General features: G+C 48.2%; 1 protein-coding gene across 1 annotated transcript in view; it reads left to right on the forward strand.

The window, feature by feature from the left end:
* The window catches only part of HK1 (hexokinase 1), a 71,064-nt gene extending 53,411 nt beyond the window's left edge, over positions 1-17,653 (forward strand). Inside the window, exons 8-13 of the mRNA XM_026455324.1 lie at positions 6,770-6,925; positions 9,469-9,702; positions 13,605-13,909; positions 15,453-15,601; positions 15,918-16,037; positions 17,482-17,653. Of these exons, the coding sequence (XP_026311109.1) occupies positions 6,770-6,925; positions 9,469-9,702; positions 13,605-13,909; positions 15,453-15,601; positions 15,918-16,037; positions 17,482-17,652 (1,135 nt within the window). The 3' untranslated portion in view covers position 17,653. The remainder of the gene's footprint in view (positions 1-6,769; positions 6,926-9,468; positions 9,703-13,604; positions 13,910-15,452; positions 15,602-15,917; positions 16,038-17,481) is intronic.
* The last annotated feature ends 251 nt before the right edge of the window (positions 17,654-17,904 follow it).

The following is a 17,904-nucleotide window of genomic DNA, read 5'->3' on the forward strand; positions in this document are numbered from 1 at the left end:
CCACATGGTGTGTGGGGGCATTTAAGGGAGATGAGTGTCTGTTCATTCATCACATATTTATTGAGCACTTACTATGTGCTGAGCTCTGTGCTAGGCTCTGAGAATCCGAAACAGCACCTTCCCTCCCAAGATTTACAATCTAGATGGGGAGGTAGGCCAGACATGCAAATATCTGTTGTGCAGAGGAGTCGGGGTAAGAAGAGTATAAGTCATATAGACGTTAGGGAGAACGGAGAAGCAACCTTCTTCAATGTCAAGCATGAGTAGACACATCAGAGTTGATAAGGAACATCAGACTTACAGGCAGGTTGTTTTTGGTTGTGGAAAGCTCCTGGCTACAGAGGTGAGAGTGATACTATTCAGGTTAGAGCGGGTATTGCTTTCTCTGAGCCACTTATTTCCTGAAGTGCCTGCTCACATTTCTCTGTGATGCTGCCATGCTACTAGCTCTCTCTCATCTACCCAGCCTCCCAGCAGCTTTATCCCAGAGTTGGATGCTGTCAGCCTACAGGGAGATGTTCACTGACTCTGTAGACCTAATAACCCTCATCCTGATGCTAGAGGGAAACAGGAGTTTACCAGCCATGTTGAAATGCATCACCCAAAAGATCTCAATACTGCAAGCTGGACAGCTGGCCTTTCCACCTGAATTAATGGATTTTCATCAATGGCAAGCCCCCCACCACTGGAGGTGGCAGCGGCGAATAAACTAGGTTTCTCAGTGAGGGAATTCCCAAGTTCTTACACCCAGAGTTGAGCATCTCCGTTGCAGGCTGAGACTGTGGCACCAGCTTGGTGACAAGGGACCCCAGTTCCAAAGCTCTGACAAAGGTTTTTTTTAACCACACACCCCACCCCCACCCAGCCCAGTCCATTGACCTGACCCCACTGCCATCAAGTTATTACTGTGCCTGTTTGTATGTTTCACTGAAAAGCCTTGAATATGCTTGATGGGAGTGCTGCCTCAGGCACCTCTGGGGGTATTCTGTGACACATGGCATGTATACCCTATTTCATCTCTAAAATTCTCAAATCTCCACATTCCCAAGCGCATGTGACCCCAAAGGGTTTCAGATAAGAGGTTATGTACTTGTAGTTACTATCAGTCACTTAATGAGAAGTCTCTTTTCTTAGAAGTGCAAGTTGGGCATGCCACTTGTGGTAACTGAACAGGTAATGCCCAGGCCCTTATCCTTGGCCTGAGTTTGGGAACCCTGCATGGCTTGGGTGTAAACTTGGATCTCTCTGCTGTTCATCGAATTTTTCAAAGAGATGAACTGTATCCCAAGGCTAAACTATAAACTGTGTTTACGGTTGGCTTGCAATAAATATTTTTGGGATGGATGGATGGATGGGTGGTTGATGATGGATGAGAGATGATTGGGTGGCTAAATGGGGGTACAGATGAGAAAGTGAAAGGTTGGGGCAAAGTCTCTTTTCTAGAATATGTTTCTCAGTTATATTAGTCTGTTTCCACACTGCCTATAAAGACATACCCGTGACTGGGCAATTTACAAAAGAAAGAGGTTCAGTGAACTTACAGTTCCACGTAGCTGGGGAAGCCTCACAATTGTGGTGCCAGTCATGTCTTACATGGATGACAACAGGCATAAGGAACTTGTGCAGGGGAACTCCTCTTTATAAAACCGTCCGATCTCATGAGACTTATTCACTATCACGAGAACAGCACGGGAAAGACTTGCGTCCATGTTCAGTTATCTGCCACCGGGTCCCTCCCACTACAACGTGGGAATTCAAGGTGCGATTTGGGTGGGGACACAGCCAAACCATGTCACCAATTTACTGCGTACTGTAGGTCAGGTCTCATTGAGAACAATTCCAAGGAAATGACAGATTCCCAAGTTGTGTCACATATTCCTGGAAATAGGCTGTAAGTTAAAGAGTTTTTTGCCTGAGCAAATTTTTACTGTGCCCCCAGACTTCTGTCTGAATCTTTGGATCTTCCCTATGTCTTTTTTACATAGAATGCCTAGTTCTTGAAAGTCATTTTATCCTCTTTGTGGCAGGGAAAGATGTTTCCTCCATTTGACTGATGGGAAAATTACAGCCCTAGAATAGGACAGAGGTGGCCCAAGACTCATTGTTGGGGTGTGGTCTGGTGTAGGTTTGGGGATTTTTGCCCTGTTTGAAAGTTTGAGGTTTTCAGAGTGAGTTTCCAGAATCTCTTCTCATTGGTAATAAGAGGGTTGTTATAAAGAGGCATTTTTTTTTTTTATCATTTATGGAGAAAAACCATCAGGGAGGATTTAGGTGACTTTTCATCTCTGAGTACACATTAGAGTTACATAGGGGCCTTTAAAAAAAATACTGATGTCCAGGCATCCTCTCACCAGTGACTCAGTCAGCCTGAGTTGCCCAGTCCTCAGTATTGTAAAAGCTCCCTGGGTGATTCCAATTTTTAGCCAGGGTTTTTTTTTTTGTTTGTTTTGTTTTTGAAACAGATTCTTGCTCTGTTACCCAGACTGGAGTGCAATGACGCAATCTCAGCTCACTGCAACCTTTGCCTCTCGGGTTCTAAGTGATTCTCCTGCCTCAGCCTACCGAGTAGCTGGGATTACAGGCATGCGCCACCACATCCAGCTAATTTTGTATTTTTAATAGAGATGGGGTTTCACTATGTTAGCCAGATTGGTCTCGAACTCCTGACCTCAGGTGATCCACCCGCCTCAGCCTCCCAAAGTTCTGGGATTACAGACGTGAGCCACCGCACCCAGCCATTAACCAGGTTTTAAAACCTCTCAGTGTGTTAGATTTGTGCAAAGGCTCTCAGTGCCCAAGTGGGCTCTAGACTATCAATAGCTGCTCATTCCATTTGCTTTGATTGAAGTTAACATTTAACTGAGTACCTACTGTATACAGTGGACAGGGAGGACATTGTCATCATAGCTCTGTGGCTCCCACCTTCATTAGTGGTTACTGCATTTGGGAGGCAGCAGAGGAACCTGCTTTGAGTATTCAGGCCCCACCTTGCCCCAGAGTCAGAAGGTCTGTTTCTAAAAGGGATCAGCCTTTTGGCTTCCTTCGTCTCACCCTTATATTCCAGGCCTTTGATATTCTTGCCACATGCTTGTCTTATACTGTGGAGTTAGCCCCACCTTTTACTTCATTTTTAATTCTCCTTCCCTTTTTGTTTCCTTGAGCTTTTTTTTTTTTTCGAGGGTATCACTCTGTTGCCCAGGCTGGAGTGCAGTGGTGTGATCTCAGCTTACTGTAGCCTTGAACTCCAAGGCTTAGGTGATCCTCCTGCCTCAGCCTCTTGAGTAGCTGGGACCATAGGCAGCAGTACCACGCCTGGTTAATTTAACTTTTTTTTTTTTTTTTTTTTTTTTGGACGTGGTCTCTCTCTGTCGGCCAGGCTGGAGTGCAGTGGCCTGATCTCAGCTCACTGTAAGCTCTGCCTCCTGGATTTACACCATTCTCCTGCCTCAGCCTCCTGAGTAGCTGGGACTACAGGCACCCGCCACTTTGCCCAGCTAGTTTTTTGTATTTTTTAGTAGAGACGGGGTTTCACTGTGTTAGCCAGGATGGTCTCGATCTCCTGACCTCGTGATCTGCCCATCTTGGCCTCCCAAAGTGCTGAAGTGCTGGGATTACAGGCTTGAGCCACTGCACCTGGCTTAATTTTAAAATTTTTTGTAGAGACTGAGTCTCCCTATGTTGCCCAGCTGGTGTCAAACTTCTGGGCTCAGGCAATCCTCCTGCCTCAGCCTCCCAAAGTGCTGGCATTACAGGTGTGAGCTACTGCACCTGGCCTGCTTGGACTTCTTGCTCTTCTGCTCTTGCTCTGTGTTGTGTCTGGAATCTCTGGGATCTTGAACCCTTTTTCCCTGTGATTCTTTATCACATACTTCAAACTGCACCCACCCCACACAGCAACATAGCAACAGCAGTGACTGCAACAGCAAACGCTGGTGGTCGGTGGTTGGGAGAGCTCTTTGGCCTGGATGGTGGTTGAGTAACTGCGCGCCTTCAAGTCAGCACCTAGATGCCTTTTCTTTTTGTGGTTCTGCTGCTCCATGGAATCTCTCGGCAGCTCCAGTCCTGGTTTGCTTGGCCATGGGCCTCTGTCTCTTTTCTTTCCCTGGGCTTCTAGTTGAAGCAGACCCAGGGTGCTGAGGGCTCCTCATTGGTGTGCAGGTCCTTGCCCATGACTCCTCGTGGTTGATGATGCTTCCCTGCCCATCTCACCCCTGCCTGGGCCCGCCGGCAGGCAGAGTGGTTGGAACCCTGCCTGCCGCTCTGCCTCTCACTGCCTATCTGTGGTCGTAGGTGTCTGACTGCCAAGACATCTGGGCATTACCTGTTCAGTTATCACAGGTGGCATGCCCTGAGAGGCAGATCATGACTTGCTGGATTTCATTAATTTCACTTGAGCAGATGGGAAGCAGGCTGTTGGAACAGGAGCCGGTCTCCGTGAGCCTTGGTTTGAACAGAGAGAAGCTCGTGAGAGGTGCTGTTTGCTTGTTCTGCTGCTCTAACAGGGCCTTTAGGGACTGGGAAAGGACAGACCGTGGCCATAGGCCTCTATCTGGAAAAGGGGGTATCACTATCCATGTATGTAATAGGCCATGTAGAAAAGGGAGCAGATTGTTCTGGGCGTCTTTAGAAGGCAGAGTAAAAAGCAGCAGGTAGAGGGTGCCCAGAGGCTGATGTTAGCCCATCCTAAGGGGAATGCCCTTTCTCTCGTCACACTGCCAAACAGGGAAGGCTGCCTAGCGAGGAGAACAGGCAGATAGGCTGGGGTAGGGGTGGTCCTAGGTGGCTGCTAGCATGATAGTGACAGCTAACATTGAATGACACTGTCCATGAGACAGGCAGAAATGCACATTGGTTTGGAGTACAACCTCTGGTGTTAGATCTAACTGGATTCAAAATGTGGATTTGCCACTTGTTAGCCCTGTCCATGGGTAAGTTATATAACCTTTCTGTGCCTCTGTTTCCTCATCTGTGAAATGGGGATAATTCTTATGTCTCCCTCCTAGGGTTGTAACGAAGATGAAATAAGTTAATACAGGTAAAGTGCTGGGAAAAGTGTCAGACACATAGGAAGGGCCACAGGCACTCATTATTTAGCCAGATATTGTCAGATAGTGACCTATATTAACCCATATCCTCCATATAACCTTACAGGAAGGCAGTCAGTATCTCCATTGCACAGGTAGGGAGGCCAAGGTGAATAGCTCAGTAGTGGCTCTGCCAGGGCTCCACCAGCGCCGTTCCACTCCTGTTCAGGGCTACACAGAGGCTGTTCCCACAGGAGCCTGGGGCGGCACCAGACTCAGAAGGGCACTCTCCTTCCAGGGATCCTCTGCCTGGCCGCAGCCAGGTGGTCCTGTCTGGTTCTGTCAGGAGCAGGAACAATGAGGACTGTGTTTTTAAGGAGGCTCTGTGCCCTGTGCTGATGGTTGAGGGCCGGGTGCTCAGGTCTCGGCAGCATCCTTGGCTCCTGGGTGGCTCTGGTTGGAACAGATTGTTTTGCTGTGTCACAGCCAGCTGTGAGTGTGCCAGCTGGGCTCCCGCAGAGGAGCGGCGGGCTGCTCTGATGTGCGCCCACCTCTTCAATCTGCCCTGCTCAGGGGTTCCTTCTGGCCCCTGGCCAGCCAGGATGCGGGGGCTGAATCTGTCTCATGTATGGCATCGAGCCCTGGTTCTTGCCAGCTCTCGGCTGGGCCTTCAGCAATGCGTGTTGGCTTCTGTCTCTACACCTGGCCGCCTCTCCCCTGCAGCATTGGGCTCATTCTGTGATTGGCTGGTGCTTGAACGGGGCTGGAGCAGTGGGGTGAGCCGATTGGCTGTCAGTACTCAGAGACCAGCCCTGGAGTTTAGGGTAACATCAGTGGGGGAGGAGTGAGTTCCTCAAAGCAAATTCTTGGTCCTTTTGGCTGGAGAAGGAGAAAATCATGCCAGGGAGGTGCCTAACAAATGTCCTGACAGCGGCCCCAAGGGGAGTGGCTGCCTTTCCCTCAGAGAAGCTGTTTACTCTTTCTGAGCTGGGAAATGGGGACAACACTTCCTCGTCACCTCCTATCCACAGGGCTTGGGGTCTCCCATAGGAGTGGAGGTGAAAGGTCTTTGAAAAGTATAGCATACAAGCCGGGTGCTGTAGCTTGCGTCTGGGAGGGTCACTTGAGCCTGTGAGTTCGAAACCAGCCTAGGCAGCATAAGGAGACTCCCCCTCTACAAAAAATTTTAAAAATTATCTGGGCTTGGTGGTCTAGCTACTCAGGAGGCTGAGGTGGGAGGATGGCTTGAGCCTAGCAGGTTGAGGCTGCAAAGTCGAGATTGTGCCACCGCACTCTAGCCTGGGCACAGAGTGAGACCCTGCCTCAAAAAATAAGTAAATACATACATACATACATAAAGATAATAAATAAAAAGTATAGCATACAGTTTAGGAGGAGATTATCATATTTTGCACATTTCTGTCTGAGGCCTTCTTGACATCTGCAATCTAAATCCGAACGCTCCCCGTGCCTTCCGGCAGCCTTCCCTGCCCGCTCCTGCCTATGGTGTTCTCCTAGTCACAGGCATGGGGTCCGGATGACTCCTGCCCTCTCCAGAGTCGTCTTGGCTTCCGATCCCTCTCCCTCTGCTGTTCAGTCACGCAAGAGCATGATCTTGCCTGCCGTGAGGCTGGGGGTTGGTGAGGGGTGAGTCGGGGCTTCCCATTCCTTTTGTATCTGTCCCAGCCCTCGTGTGTGGGGCGCAGAGGAAGGCTGACAAGTGCCGGTTTGCCTTTCTCCCGCAGGTTTGAGAAGATGGTCAGTGGCATGTACTTGGGAGAGCTGGTTCGACTGATCCTGGTCAAGATGGCCAAGGAGGGCCTCTTGTTTGAAGGGCGGATCACCCCGGAGCTGCTCACCAGAGGGAAGTTTAACACCAGTGATGTGTCAGCCATCGAAAAGTAGGTACCACCCCCTCAAGGCTTTCTTGGGGTGTTGGGGCAGAGAAGAGCAATTGGTCACCTGTTGCTTCTTGAGTCCAAGTTTGGTGGCTTTTCCTTCAAGAGTGTCGTGGCTTTCTGGGTCCGTGTCCCCTCAGTCTTATCTGACCCATCCTGGGCCAGACTCCCTACAGGCACTTGTCACGGTTCATTAAAGTATGACATAGTTAACCTCAAGTGCACAGGTGATTTTCCTGTCTAGCTACAAGAGCAGCTTCCTCTCCCACTGCCATCAGCCCGTCACCCCCACCCTCCACGCACACTCAGGGTAAGATTAGCGTCCGGGAAGCAGACAATTCGAGCAAGGAGCAAGGAGCTGGTGAAGCCTGGAGCCTGGGTTTTTGGAATTGCACCTTCCACTTCCAGTCTGGAGACCTTCTCCAGACCTTCTCCAGACTGTGTTGAGGGCACTAAGGGCACCTTAGTAACCTCAAGATATTAATTAGGTGCTTCCTGAAAAAAGACTTCCTTGACCAATAGGATCGGGAATACGGCACATTTATCTTCCATTTTACAATGTTATGGTAAAATAAATACAGACTTACAGTAAAACAGAATAAGAAGTATAAAGTATAAAAAGAATACAGATTTATAGTATCATCAACACATTAAAGAAAGCCCAGTTTGCTTTGACTGACTTGTCATTTCCCAGACTTCTTTTGTGCTTGAAACCATCCCTTCCCTGCCACTCACAGATTCTTTCAGGGGAAACCTGTTAACAGCCGGAAATGTGGCCTGGCATGCAAATTGAGAAACACTGGTTAACAGATGAGACAGGACAGTTAGAAGGAAAGACAGAGCCAGTGAGCAACTAACTGCAGCCCCTTGACATCAGACAAGAAACGCGGGATTCTTTGTCTTAACTGTAACTCACGGCCTTCACGCAGAGAGGGAAGCAGATGACCTTGATCCCGGTGCCAGTCTGATGTAGTCTGGTGCCTCCAAGTCTAAAGCACTCTTGTCTTGTTGCTGGCCTCCGTGTGCAAAAGGCTGTACTCCTGGTCAAGGAGACTCCTTGTAGCCATGTGAGGCCACCTGGATAAAGATAAGGCTAGCTTTGCTGCCATCTTTGGTGCAAGGAATGCCATTTTATCTCTGCACAAAGTGATCATTCTCATTGCTCCCCGTGTGGTCCTAGAAATTTGGATAGAGCCAGTGCTTTATAGCTCTGGTTCCTGGGAGAAGATTTGCATCAGCTCCCTTCGAGATTAGAGAAGGCAGCTGCTGGAATAGGAAAGGGGTTTATCTGGACCAACTCTTCTGCTATATCCATGTGCTGGAGTTTGTTTGATGATTACTCTCCTTCAGGAACAGTAGGTGCAAAGCCCTGATAATCAGGGAGCCTTGCTCCTGAGTTTCTAGCCGTCCCTTTTCATGAGTCTCCTGGTCAGTGGCTGGGAAGAAAGGGGAGCAGGAGACTCATGGATTGTCTTGAAAGTCACTGGCCAAGTCAGGAAATGCATGCCTTCCTCTTGGCCTGTTTCTGGTATTGACCCAGCTAGCTCAAGGAAGCATGTATATTATAATAAAGGCTATCTCAAAACAAACAAACAAACAAACAAACAAACAAAAAACTATAAAAAACATCCTGCAAGAGCAGATGTTAGAGGCATTCTCTAAAATCAGGAGCAAGACAGTATCACCAGTTTCTATTTTGGCATTGTACTGGAGTCTTAGCCAGTGGGTTTTTTTTTTTTTTAAAGAAAAGATGAGAGATAAATTAAAGGTATGAGAATCAAAAAAGAAGTGAAACTGCCTTTATTTGCAAATGGTCAAAGTCTATATGGAATACCCCCAAAATACCTACAGACAAATGAGTAGAATGACGGAAGAGGTTACAAAGATGTCTGGAGATAAGATACAGAAATCAGTTGTATTTCTATCAGCAATAATAAAAATATATACATATTTTAAAATACTTCTTAAAGAATAATTTTAGATTTACAGGAAAGCTGCAAAGATAGAGTGTATATGTGTTTGTGTGTGTATGTATATATAAACATGTACGTATACATATATATTTTAAAGACACCGTTTATAGTAATAACAAAACTATAAAGTGCTTTGGAATGAATCCAACAAAAGATACACAAAACACATATACAGAAAATTACAATTTGGCTGAGAGACATCAAGGAAGGATGTATAAGCATCCAGGGCAACTCACAGACCTGGCGAGTGGGAGGTTCTCCCGAGCCTCATGAGCCCTGGGTGGTGGCAGCCATTTCTCCACTTGTTCAGAGGCCACATAGTTTTGCCTCTCCACTTCTCTTCATGGTTCTGGCTTGGCTTAATGCAGGCTGGTACAGTTTTTCCTATTACTACCTGGCATTTCTTATGGAGGAGAACCCTTCCTGGGCTTTTCTCAGGCATTTGACTGTCTTCATCCCGTACCACGCACACATGGTAAGTGGGGCTTTCCGTTTCTAGCACTTTCGAGCCTCAGTGCTTTGCACTGCCTCATGTGGTCCTCAGTGTATCAGTATTGGCCTCTAACTTCACAGGAATAAGGAAGGCCTCCACAATGCCAAAGAAATCCTGACCCGCCTGGGAGTGGAGCCGTCCGATGATGACTGTGTCTCGGTCCAGCACGTTTGCACCATTGTCTCGTTTCGCTCAGCCAACCTGGTGGCTGCCACGCTGGGCGCCATCTTGAACCGCCTGCGTGATAACAAGGGCACACCCAGGCTTCGGACCACGGTTGGTGTCGATGGATCTCTTTACAAGACGCACCCACAGTGAGTCTGCCCTTTGCTCTCATTGGCACTCTGTACCCATTGTGGGTAGGGACCTTCTCCAGAAACCAGACTTTTGTACCCAGTGAACTTTTTTTGGCAGACAAGACAATGGTGGTCAGGGGCTGTGGCTCATGCCTGTAATCTCAGCAGTTTGAGAAGCCGAGGCAGGCGGAAGGAGTTTGAGAACAGCCTGGGCAACATAGTAAGACCTCATCTCTACAAATAAATAAATAAATAAATAGCATGCCTAGTTCTGGGCAGCAAGGTCGGTGTTGCCCATTTGGGAAGTATTGCCCTTAGCCGATCCTTGCTGGTATTGTTTCTGCACTCCGTTGTTACCTTGCCCTGTCAAAAGTCGAGATGGAGATTTCTGTAGCTGTCAGTCCTGCTGGGTGGAATGTGTCTGTCTCTCGTCCGCATTTCGTCAGGAGGACCTTGGGTCAGAGGTGTAGTACCCACATTCTTGTTTCAGAAGCTCCTGTTAAAACCCCCCAAACCCTCAGACTTTACTTTTTCAAACGGGCAGCTTGTCTGTGGTCGGCCTCTGAGAGCTGGAGCTGTAGGAGCTGTAAGTTGACCCCACTGGCGAGGAGGTGCTTTGTTCCCCACACAGCCTTCTGGTCTGTCAGCGGCCCCAGCCAGTCCTCATGCCATCTCACCTTAGTTTCAGAAGCCACGTTGTCCTCTGAGAACGTGGCTTGTACTTTTTTAAAAGGCTAAAGGTAAATTCTAAGTCATTATCTAATAAGTTTTAATGATAGCCTGTGACATGATTTTTTTGCACAGGACCACAGAATTGTTTCCCACTGTACATATAAATATAATGTGCATGTGAAGTACTCACGTCAGTACTGCACCTTCACACCCAGCTCTGGTGATGGCTCAAAGAATGTCGACTTAAATTGAAATAGTCCTGGCCTGGCATGGCAACTCACACCTGTAATCCCAGCACTTTGGGAGGCTGAGGCAGGTGGATTGCTTGAGCCCAGGAGTTCGAGACCAGCCTGAGCAATGTGGTGAAACCCTGTCTCTACAAAAAAAATCATACAAATTATTAGCTGGGTGTCGTGGTGTGCCTATAATCCCAGTTACTTGGAAGGCTGAAGTGGTAGGATCGCTTGAGCATGGGGGTGTGGAAGTTGCAGTGACCTGAGATTGTGCCTCTGCACTCCAGCCTGGGGGACAGAGCGAGATCATGTCTCAAAAGAAAAAAAAAAAGAGAGAGAGAGAGAAATAGTTTTGTGTTGCTGAGGGGATAGGGTTTGAGCCAAGTTAGAGGATGTTATTTGCCAAGGATATAACTGTATTTTAAAAATATTTTTACAGTATTTGCAAAATTCTTGATAATGAAACTTTTATTAGCCATTTCTTTCTTTCTTTTTTCTTTGTAATTTCTTGGCTAGTTTTTTGGACAAGAAAGCCTAGGGATTTGCAGCATCACATTAGAATTTTTTTAGATTGTAGTAAAATACACATAACACGAAATATATCATTTTTTTTTTTTCTGAGGCGGAGTCTCGCTCTGTCGCCCAGGCTGGAGTGCAGTGGCACAATCTCAGCTCACTGCAAGCTCCGCCTCCCGGGTTCACGCCATTCTCCTGCCTCAGCCTCCCGAGTAGCTGGGACTACAGGCGCCCGCCACCTCGCCCAGCTAGTTTTTTTTTTCGTATTTTTTTAGTAGAGACGGGGTTTCACTGTGTTAGTCAGGATGGTCTCGATCTCCTGACCTCGTGATCCGCCCGTCTCAGCCTCCCAAAGTGCTGGGATTACAGGCTTGAGCCACCGCGCCCAGCTGAAATATATCATCTTAACTTTTTTTTTTTTTGGAGGCAGGGTCTTGCCCTGTTGCCCAGGCTGGAGTGGAGTGGAGTGGAGTGGAATGGTGTGCCCTCAGCTCACTGCAACCTTAGCCTCCCAGGTTCAAGCAGTTCTCCTGCCTCAGCCATGCCACTGCACCGGGCTAATTTTTTGTATGTGTTTTTTTAGTAGTGATGAAGTTTCGTCATGCTGGCCAGGCTGGTCTTGAACTCCTGAACTGAAGTGATCCTTGGCCTCCCAAAGTGCTGGCTTAGACATAAGTCACTGTGCCCGACCCACCTTAACCATGAAGGGTACAGTTCAATGGTATTAAGTACATTCATACTCTTGTGCAGTAATGCCTATGAGCCAGAACTCTTCTCATGACAGTTTAAAAAATAGCCTTCATTAAATGTTTCTCATTTCAGAAGTAATATTTACTCAGTATAGAAACTTTAACTAGTTCAAAAAGTTATGAAGAAAATAGAAATCATCCTTAATCCCACCCCTTGGAGTTGACTGCTGTTAATATTTTGGGGGAACTGTTTTGCCAGCCTTCCCTATTGACTGCAGACCGCAGACAGAGATAGAACTGAGGAAGTTCTATCTCACTGCTGTCCCAAAGCTCTCTTCTAGACACTAAGACACCTCCAGACTTTTATGTGGTGAAGGAAAGAGCCAAGTGAAAAACATGAGTGATTATTTATTGAACCCTTCCTCAGCAGCAGTTACTAATCTGAGCATTTTAACGAGCTCAGTTAGTTCCCTGCACATCACTGACACCCAGATGCTGAGACCCTCCTTTACTTCAGGGTCAGCTGCTCAAGGTCACCTGAGGTGGAGTGGGTGAAGTTCGCCCTTGTTTTCCCATCTGACTTTTTTTCTTTTTTTTTTGAGACAGAGTCTCGCTCTGTTGCCCAGGCTGAAGTGTAGTGGTGTGCTCTCGGCTCACTGCAACCTCCGCCTCCCAGGGTCAAGCGATTCTCTTGCCTGAGACTCCTGAGTAGCTGAAATTACAGGCATCTGTCACCATGCCCAGCTAATTTTTGTATTTTTAGTAGAGACAGGGTTTCACCATGTTGGCCAGGCTGGTCTTGATCTCCTGACGTCAGGTGATCCACCTGCCTTGGCCTCCCAAAGTACTGGGTTTACAGGTGTGAGCCATTGCACTTGGCCCCATTGAACACCGTGCTTTTGACCACTGTGCTGTATAATCTTCTTTTTTTTTTTTGAGACGGAGTCTGGCTCTGCTGCCCAGGCTGGAGTGCAGTGGCTGGATCTCAGCTCACTGCAAACTCCGCCTCCCAGGTTTACGCCGTTCTCCTGCCTCAGCCACCTGAGTAGCTGGGACTGCAGGCGCCTGCCACTTCGCCCGGCTAGTTTTTTGTATTTTTTAAGTAGAGACGGGGTTTCACTGTATTAGCCATGATGGTCTCGATCTCCTGACCTCGTGATCCACCTGTCTCAGCCTCCCAAAGTGCTGGGATTACAGGCTTGAGCCACCGCGCCCGGCCTGTATTATCTTCTTCATGGATGGAGGGCAAAATGTTTTTAGACCTGGAATTTTTGTGTATGATACTCATGTAATAATGAGAATCTTCTCTTTTTATGTGTGATTATGAATGATTTCATTTTTCCTTTTTACCTCTCTGCATTTGCTAACTTTTCTACAGTGTATATATATGATTTGTGTAATGAAAAAAGCAGGTGCAGAAAATGGAATTAGGCTGGGCACAGTGGCCCATGCCTGTAATCCCAGCACTTGGGAAGCTGAGGCAGGTGGATAGCTTGAACCCAGAAGTTTGAGACCAGCCTGGGCAACATGGCGAAATCCTGTTTCTACTAAAAATACAAAAAAGTTAGCCAGGCGTGGCTCCAGCTACTAGGGAGGCTGAGGTGGGAGGATCACCTGAATCTGGGAAGTTGAGGCAGCAGTGAGCTGTGATTGTGCCACTGCATTCCAACCTGAGCGATAGAGCAAGACCCTGTCTCAAAAAAAAACGGGGAAAAAAAGGAGTTAAAGAGTGGAGAAAGAAAGGGTGGCCAGAGGTCCCCAGTAGATGCTCAGTCCAACTGTTGTGGCATGTCCCCCCCACCCCCACAAGGTATTCCCGGCGTTTCCACAAGACTCTGAGGCGCTTGGTGCCGGACTCTGATGTGCGCTTCCTCCTCTCGGAGAGTGGCAGCGGCAAGGGGGCTGCCATGGTGACGGCGGTGGCCTACCGCTTGGCCGAGCAGCACCGGCAAATAGAGGAGACCCTGGCTCATTTCCACCTCACCAAGGACATGCTGCTGGAGGTGAAGAAGAGGATGAGGGCCGAGATGGAGCTGGGGCTGAGGAAGCAGACGCACAACAATGCCGTGGTTAAGATGCTGCCCTCCTTCGTCCGGAGTACCCCTGACGGGACCGGTGAGGGCCTGCTGGGGGCTGACATGCCTGTCCTGCTCCTGCCAGGGACTGAGCCACAGTGGGGGAGGTTGGATTCACCAGTGGATGCCTTTGCACCGGTGATGCATGATTTTGCCAGAGCTAGAAACTTCCTCACACCTGTTTTCCATTTTTATTAACTGATTTGTCGTGTGTGTGAGTCGGGGCAGTTAAATTTTCCTGGTCAGACCTCCCAGGCAAGTGCTATCTTCCTCTAAAACTACAGCCCTGCTCAGAGTAGTGCTCTGAGCTGGGCAAGGTGGCACATGCCTGTCATCCAGCTACTCAAGAGGCTGAGGTGGGAGGACTGCTTGAGCCCAGGAGTTGAAGACCAGTCTGGGCAACATAGCAAGACCCTATCTCAAAAAGTATTAAATGAATAAAAAAGAAGTGTTCTTAAAAGCTGGGCAAATCCCACAGCACTGATTAGGTTTTCCCAAAGCCAAGGTAAGCCAGCAGAAGGATAAACACTCAGTGTACCCTTCTTAAATCTCTATAGAGTATGCATGAGACATTCAGGGCCTGGGGAGTTTTGCATTCAGGCAAATGGTAGCACGGAATCCAACCCTTTATGCTAACCTTGGTAGTTTCCACTGAAGCTGATCATTATGGGGAATCTGAAGAGCTTTTCAGGTGGGTCCTTGGAGTAATGAATGTCTGTGACAGGAATGTGTCCTATGTATAAGTTACCTAATACCACATTATAAGCCACCCTCATACTTAGTGGCTTAAAACAACCACCCCTTATTATTGTTCATGCATCTGTGGGTCAGTTGGACAGTTCTGCTCATCAGGGCCAGGCTCGGCTGACCTCTGCCGGCCTCAGTCCTGCATCTGCAATCAGCTGTTGGGTCAGCTGGGAGACAGATCTCAGATGCTCTTCCACACATGTCCAGCAGTTGGCTGCTGGCTGGGGTGCAGGGGTCCCTAGCCCTGTGTCTCATCCTTCAGTGGGCCACCTGTCTGTTCAATTGGTGGCAGTAAGGGCTGCAAGGGAGAGGGGAAGACTTCAAAGCCTCCTGGAAGCCCAGACTGGGGATAGGCTCAGCTTTGCCTCTGCCACACTCTGTTGGCCTGAAGAATCCTAGGGCTGGGCTAGATCCCAGGGGAGGAGAAATTGACTCCGTCTTTCAGTGGGAAGAACTGCAGTCACATTGCAAAGAAGGATTTTGCACATGCAGGGAAGGGAATGATGTGGCTGTTTTTGCAAATACCCCACACCCTGACATAAATTATTAATTTTTGTAGGAGATTTTCATTGTTGCAGCCCCGGTGAAGTCTGTGTATTGTGACAGGTGGTTTACTCACATGCTCCCCTCCCAGTGTGGCTCCAAGTCTGTGGTGGTCAGGGATATAGTGCCCACTCTTCCTCTGAGTCTGTGCTGTGTCCTAAAGGGAGGAGTTGCAGCTTCTCCTCTATGTTTGCTATGGGGTTCTCCCCTTGAAAGTCTGGAGTCTTGAGTTTACTGGCTGCCAAGAGGCACTTAGCTGTTTTTGACATTCTTTACGTTTTTGACTGCAACAGAGAATGGTGACTTCTTGGCCCTGGATCTTGGAGGAACCAATTTCCGTGTGCTGCTGGTGAAAATCCGTAGTGGGAAAAAGAGAACGGTGGAAATGCACAACAAGATCTACGCCATTCCTATTGAAATCATGCAGGGCACTGGGGAAGAGGTGAGATTACAAAACCATAGTGCACATGCACTGCACACACGGCCAGTGGCACCGGCAGTCATGTGATGACCAAAATCCTCCATGGGATGCCCACATGGATTTGTGTCCTTGTGGCCCAGAAGCACCAGATGCTTTTTGCCATGCCTGGCTTGTGACGCTCTGGTGGCTGACAAGGCCCTGGAAAAGGATGCTCACTCTGCATGTGGGGGGGGGGGGTGTTTGCATACGTGTGTGTGTGTATACACACTTTGGTCCATGTGCACTGATAAAGTTAAAACCACAGAGAGCATAGGAGATCCTTTCTTTTCTCCTGCAGCTGTTTGATCACATTGTCTCCTGCATCTCTGACTTCCTGGACTACATGGGAATCAAAGGCCCTAGGATGCCTCTGGGCTTCACGTTCTCATTTCCCTGCCAGCAGACGAGTCTGGACGCGGTGAGTCTCTGTCCTTAGGCCTCAGTGATCAGGCAGCACTGAGTCCCCTGTGGCCCGGGTGGGCTGGCCCTTGAGGCCTTCTCCAGCCTCAGTGTCATTCCTAGGTGACAGTCACAGTCACAATGGGTTGAGCCAGGCTTTATTTCACAGCCTGCAGGACATACTGGGACTCTTCTCTCTTCTTTTCTCTTTGAAAGCAGTCACCTTTTCTGGGAAACCTTCTGGTCCTCCAGGCAAAAAAAGAACCTTGTCCTCTTCTGTGCCCCCTGTTCGTTTGTTTGTTGCCTTGCTTATAGCACTTCTTACACAGTTAGTTCTTAGTGATAGTGTCTTTTGTTTCTGCTAGTGGTATACTCTATGAGCAAGGGCCTGTATCCCCACACGCCCTAGCACAGTGTCCAATCAGAGGAGATAATAAATGTTTGTTCAATACACGGGATGAATCAGGGTCCAGGATCAGAGCTTGAGCACCTGCTGACTACTGAGTACTGGGCTCAGAGCTGAAGGTTATAGCTCCTGTCCTCTGGAAGGCCACAGTCTAATGGGGGAGCCGAGTCCCTAACACCAGCGGCCCCAGCTCCATGCAGTCAGGGTTGGGGAGTGGATTCTGGGCAGAAAGAACCAATGGTGCAGAGTCACGGAGGCAAGACCCAGCCTGTCACGTTGGAAGAGCTGTAGGTAGCTCTGGGTGTCATGTATGTAGGTAGAGACATAACCAGGCAGGAGTTCTGGAGGTGGGTCTTAGGCCAGGGTTTAAGGCTTAATGAGCAGCCCTAGGAGAGCTAGGTATGGTCACCTGCCTCTGTAAACCAGTTAATCCAGTCACGTCGCTGACTTGGGACTTTTTTCTTCTGAAACTCTTTTAGAGCTCAGGAGTTAGATCTATGAAAACTTGAGGGTTTTTTTGTTTGTTTGTTTGTTTTTAAAGCACTTCACTTATACCTTCACCTTGGATTCATCACAGTCAACACACACCCGGGGTACTTTTTTCCCCAGGAAGTGTTTTAACTTCAATCCAGTGAAACCCAAAATGTATTTTAGGTAGTCACAGCATTACTAAACTCTTAGGATCCTTTAGTTATAGTGTCAGTAGACTCTTCTGTACAGCTGGTTATGCCAGTGGCAGCACCAGGCTAAGAATCGGGTGATCTGGGCTCTCCATTATTGAATGCCGTCTTTGCTGTCTGCTGAGTGAACTTAGACATCACTATTTACCTAATGTGCCTCATTTTCTCCATCTGTGAAGTGGGATTATTTCAGACCCCTGTAAGGATGGCGAGGAGGGTCTATTCATATTTTATTGGTTTGTACTCAGATGTTTGAACTCTGTCTCCAATGTTGTAAGCCCTCAGCAGTTGTTGACTCAGGAGGGAAGGTTGGAATTTTGTATTCTCCCCTTCCGGGTTAATTACACAGGACTCTCCTGGTGCTTTTTATGTTTTAGGGAATCTTGATCACGTGGACAAAGGGTTTTAAGGCAACAGACTGCGTGGGCCATGATGTAGCCACCTTACTAAGGGATGCGATAAAAAGGAGAGAGGTAACTATTAAAATAATGTTTTTAAACATCTTTACTGTTTTAGGAGTTTCTAAAACGTGTGTTTGCCTGTTGTAAAGAATTCAGGCTGGGCGTGGTGGCTCACACCTGTAATCCCAGCACTTTGGGAGGCCGAGGCGGGTGGATCATGAGGTCAGGAGTTTGAGACCAACCTGGCCAATATGGTGAAACCCCATCTCTATTAAAATTACAAAAATTTGCCGGGTGTGGTGGTGCCACCCGTAGTCCCAGCTACTCGGGAGGCTGAGGCAGAAGAATCGCTTGAACCCAGGAGGAGGTTGCAGTGAGCCGAGATCGTGCCACTGCACT

The sequence above is a fragment of the Piliocolobus tephrosceles genome, chromosome 9, assembly GCF_002776525.5.
Source record: "Piliocolobus tephrosceles isolate RC106 chromosome 9, ASM277652v3, whole genome shotgun sequence".
Classification (NCBI taxonomy): Eukaryota; Metazoa; Chordata; class Mammalia; order Primates; family Cercopithecidae; genus Piliocolobus; species Piliocolobus tephrosceles.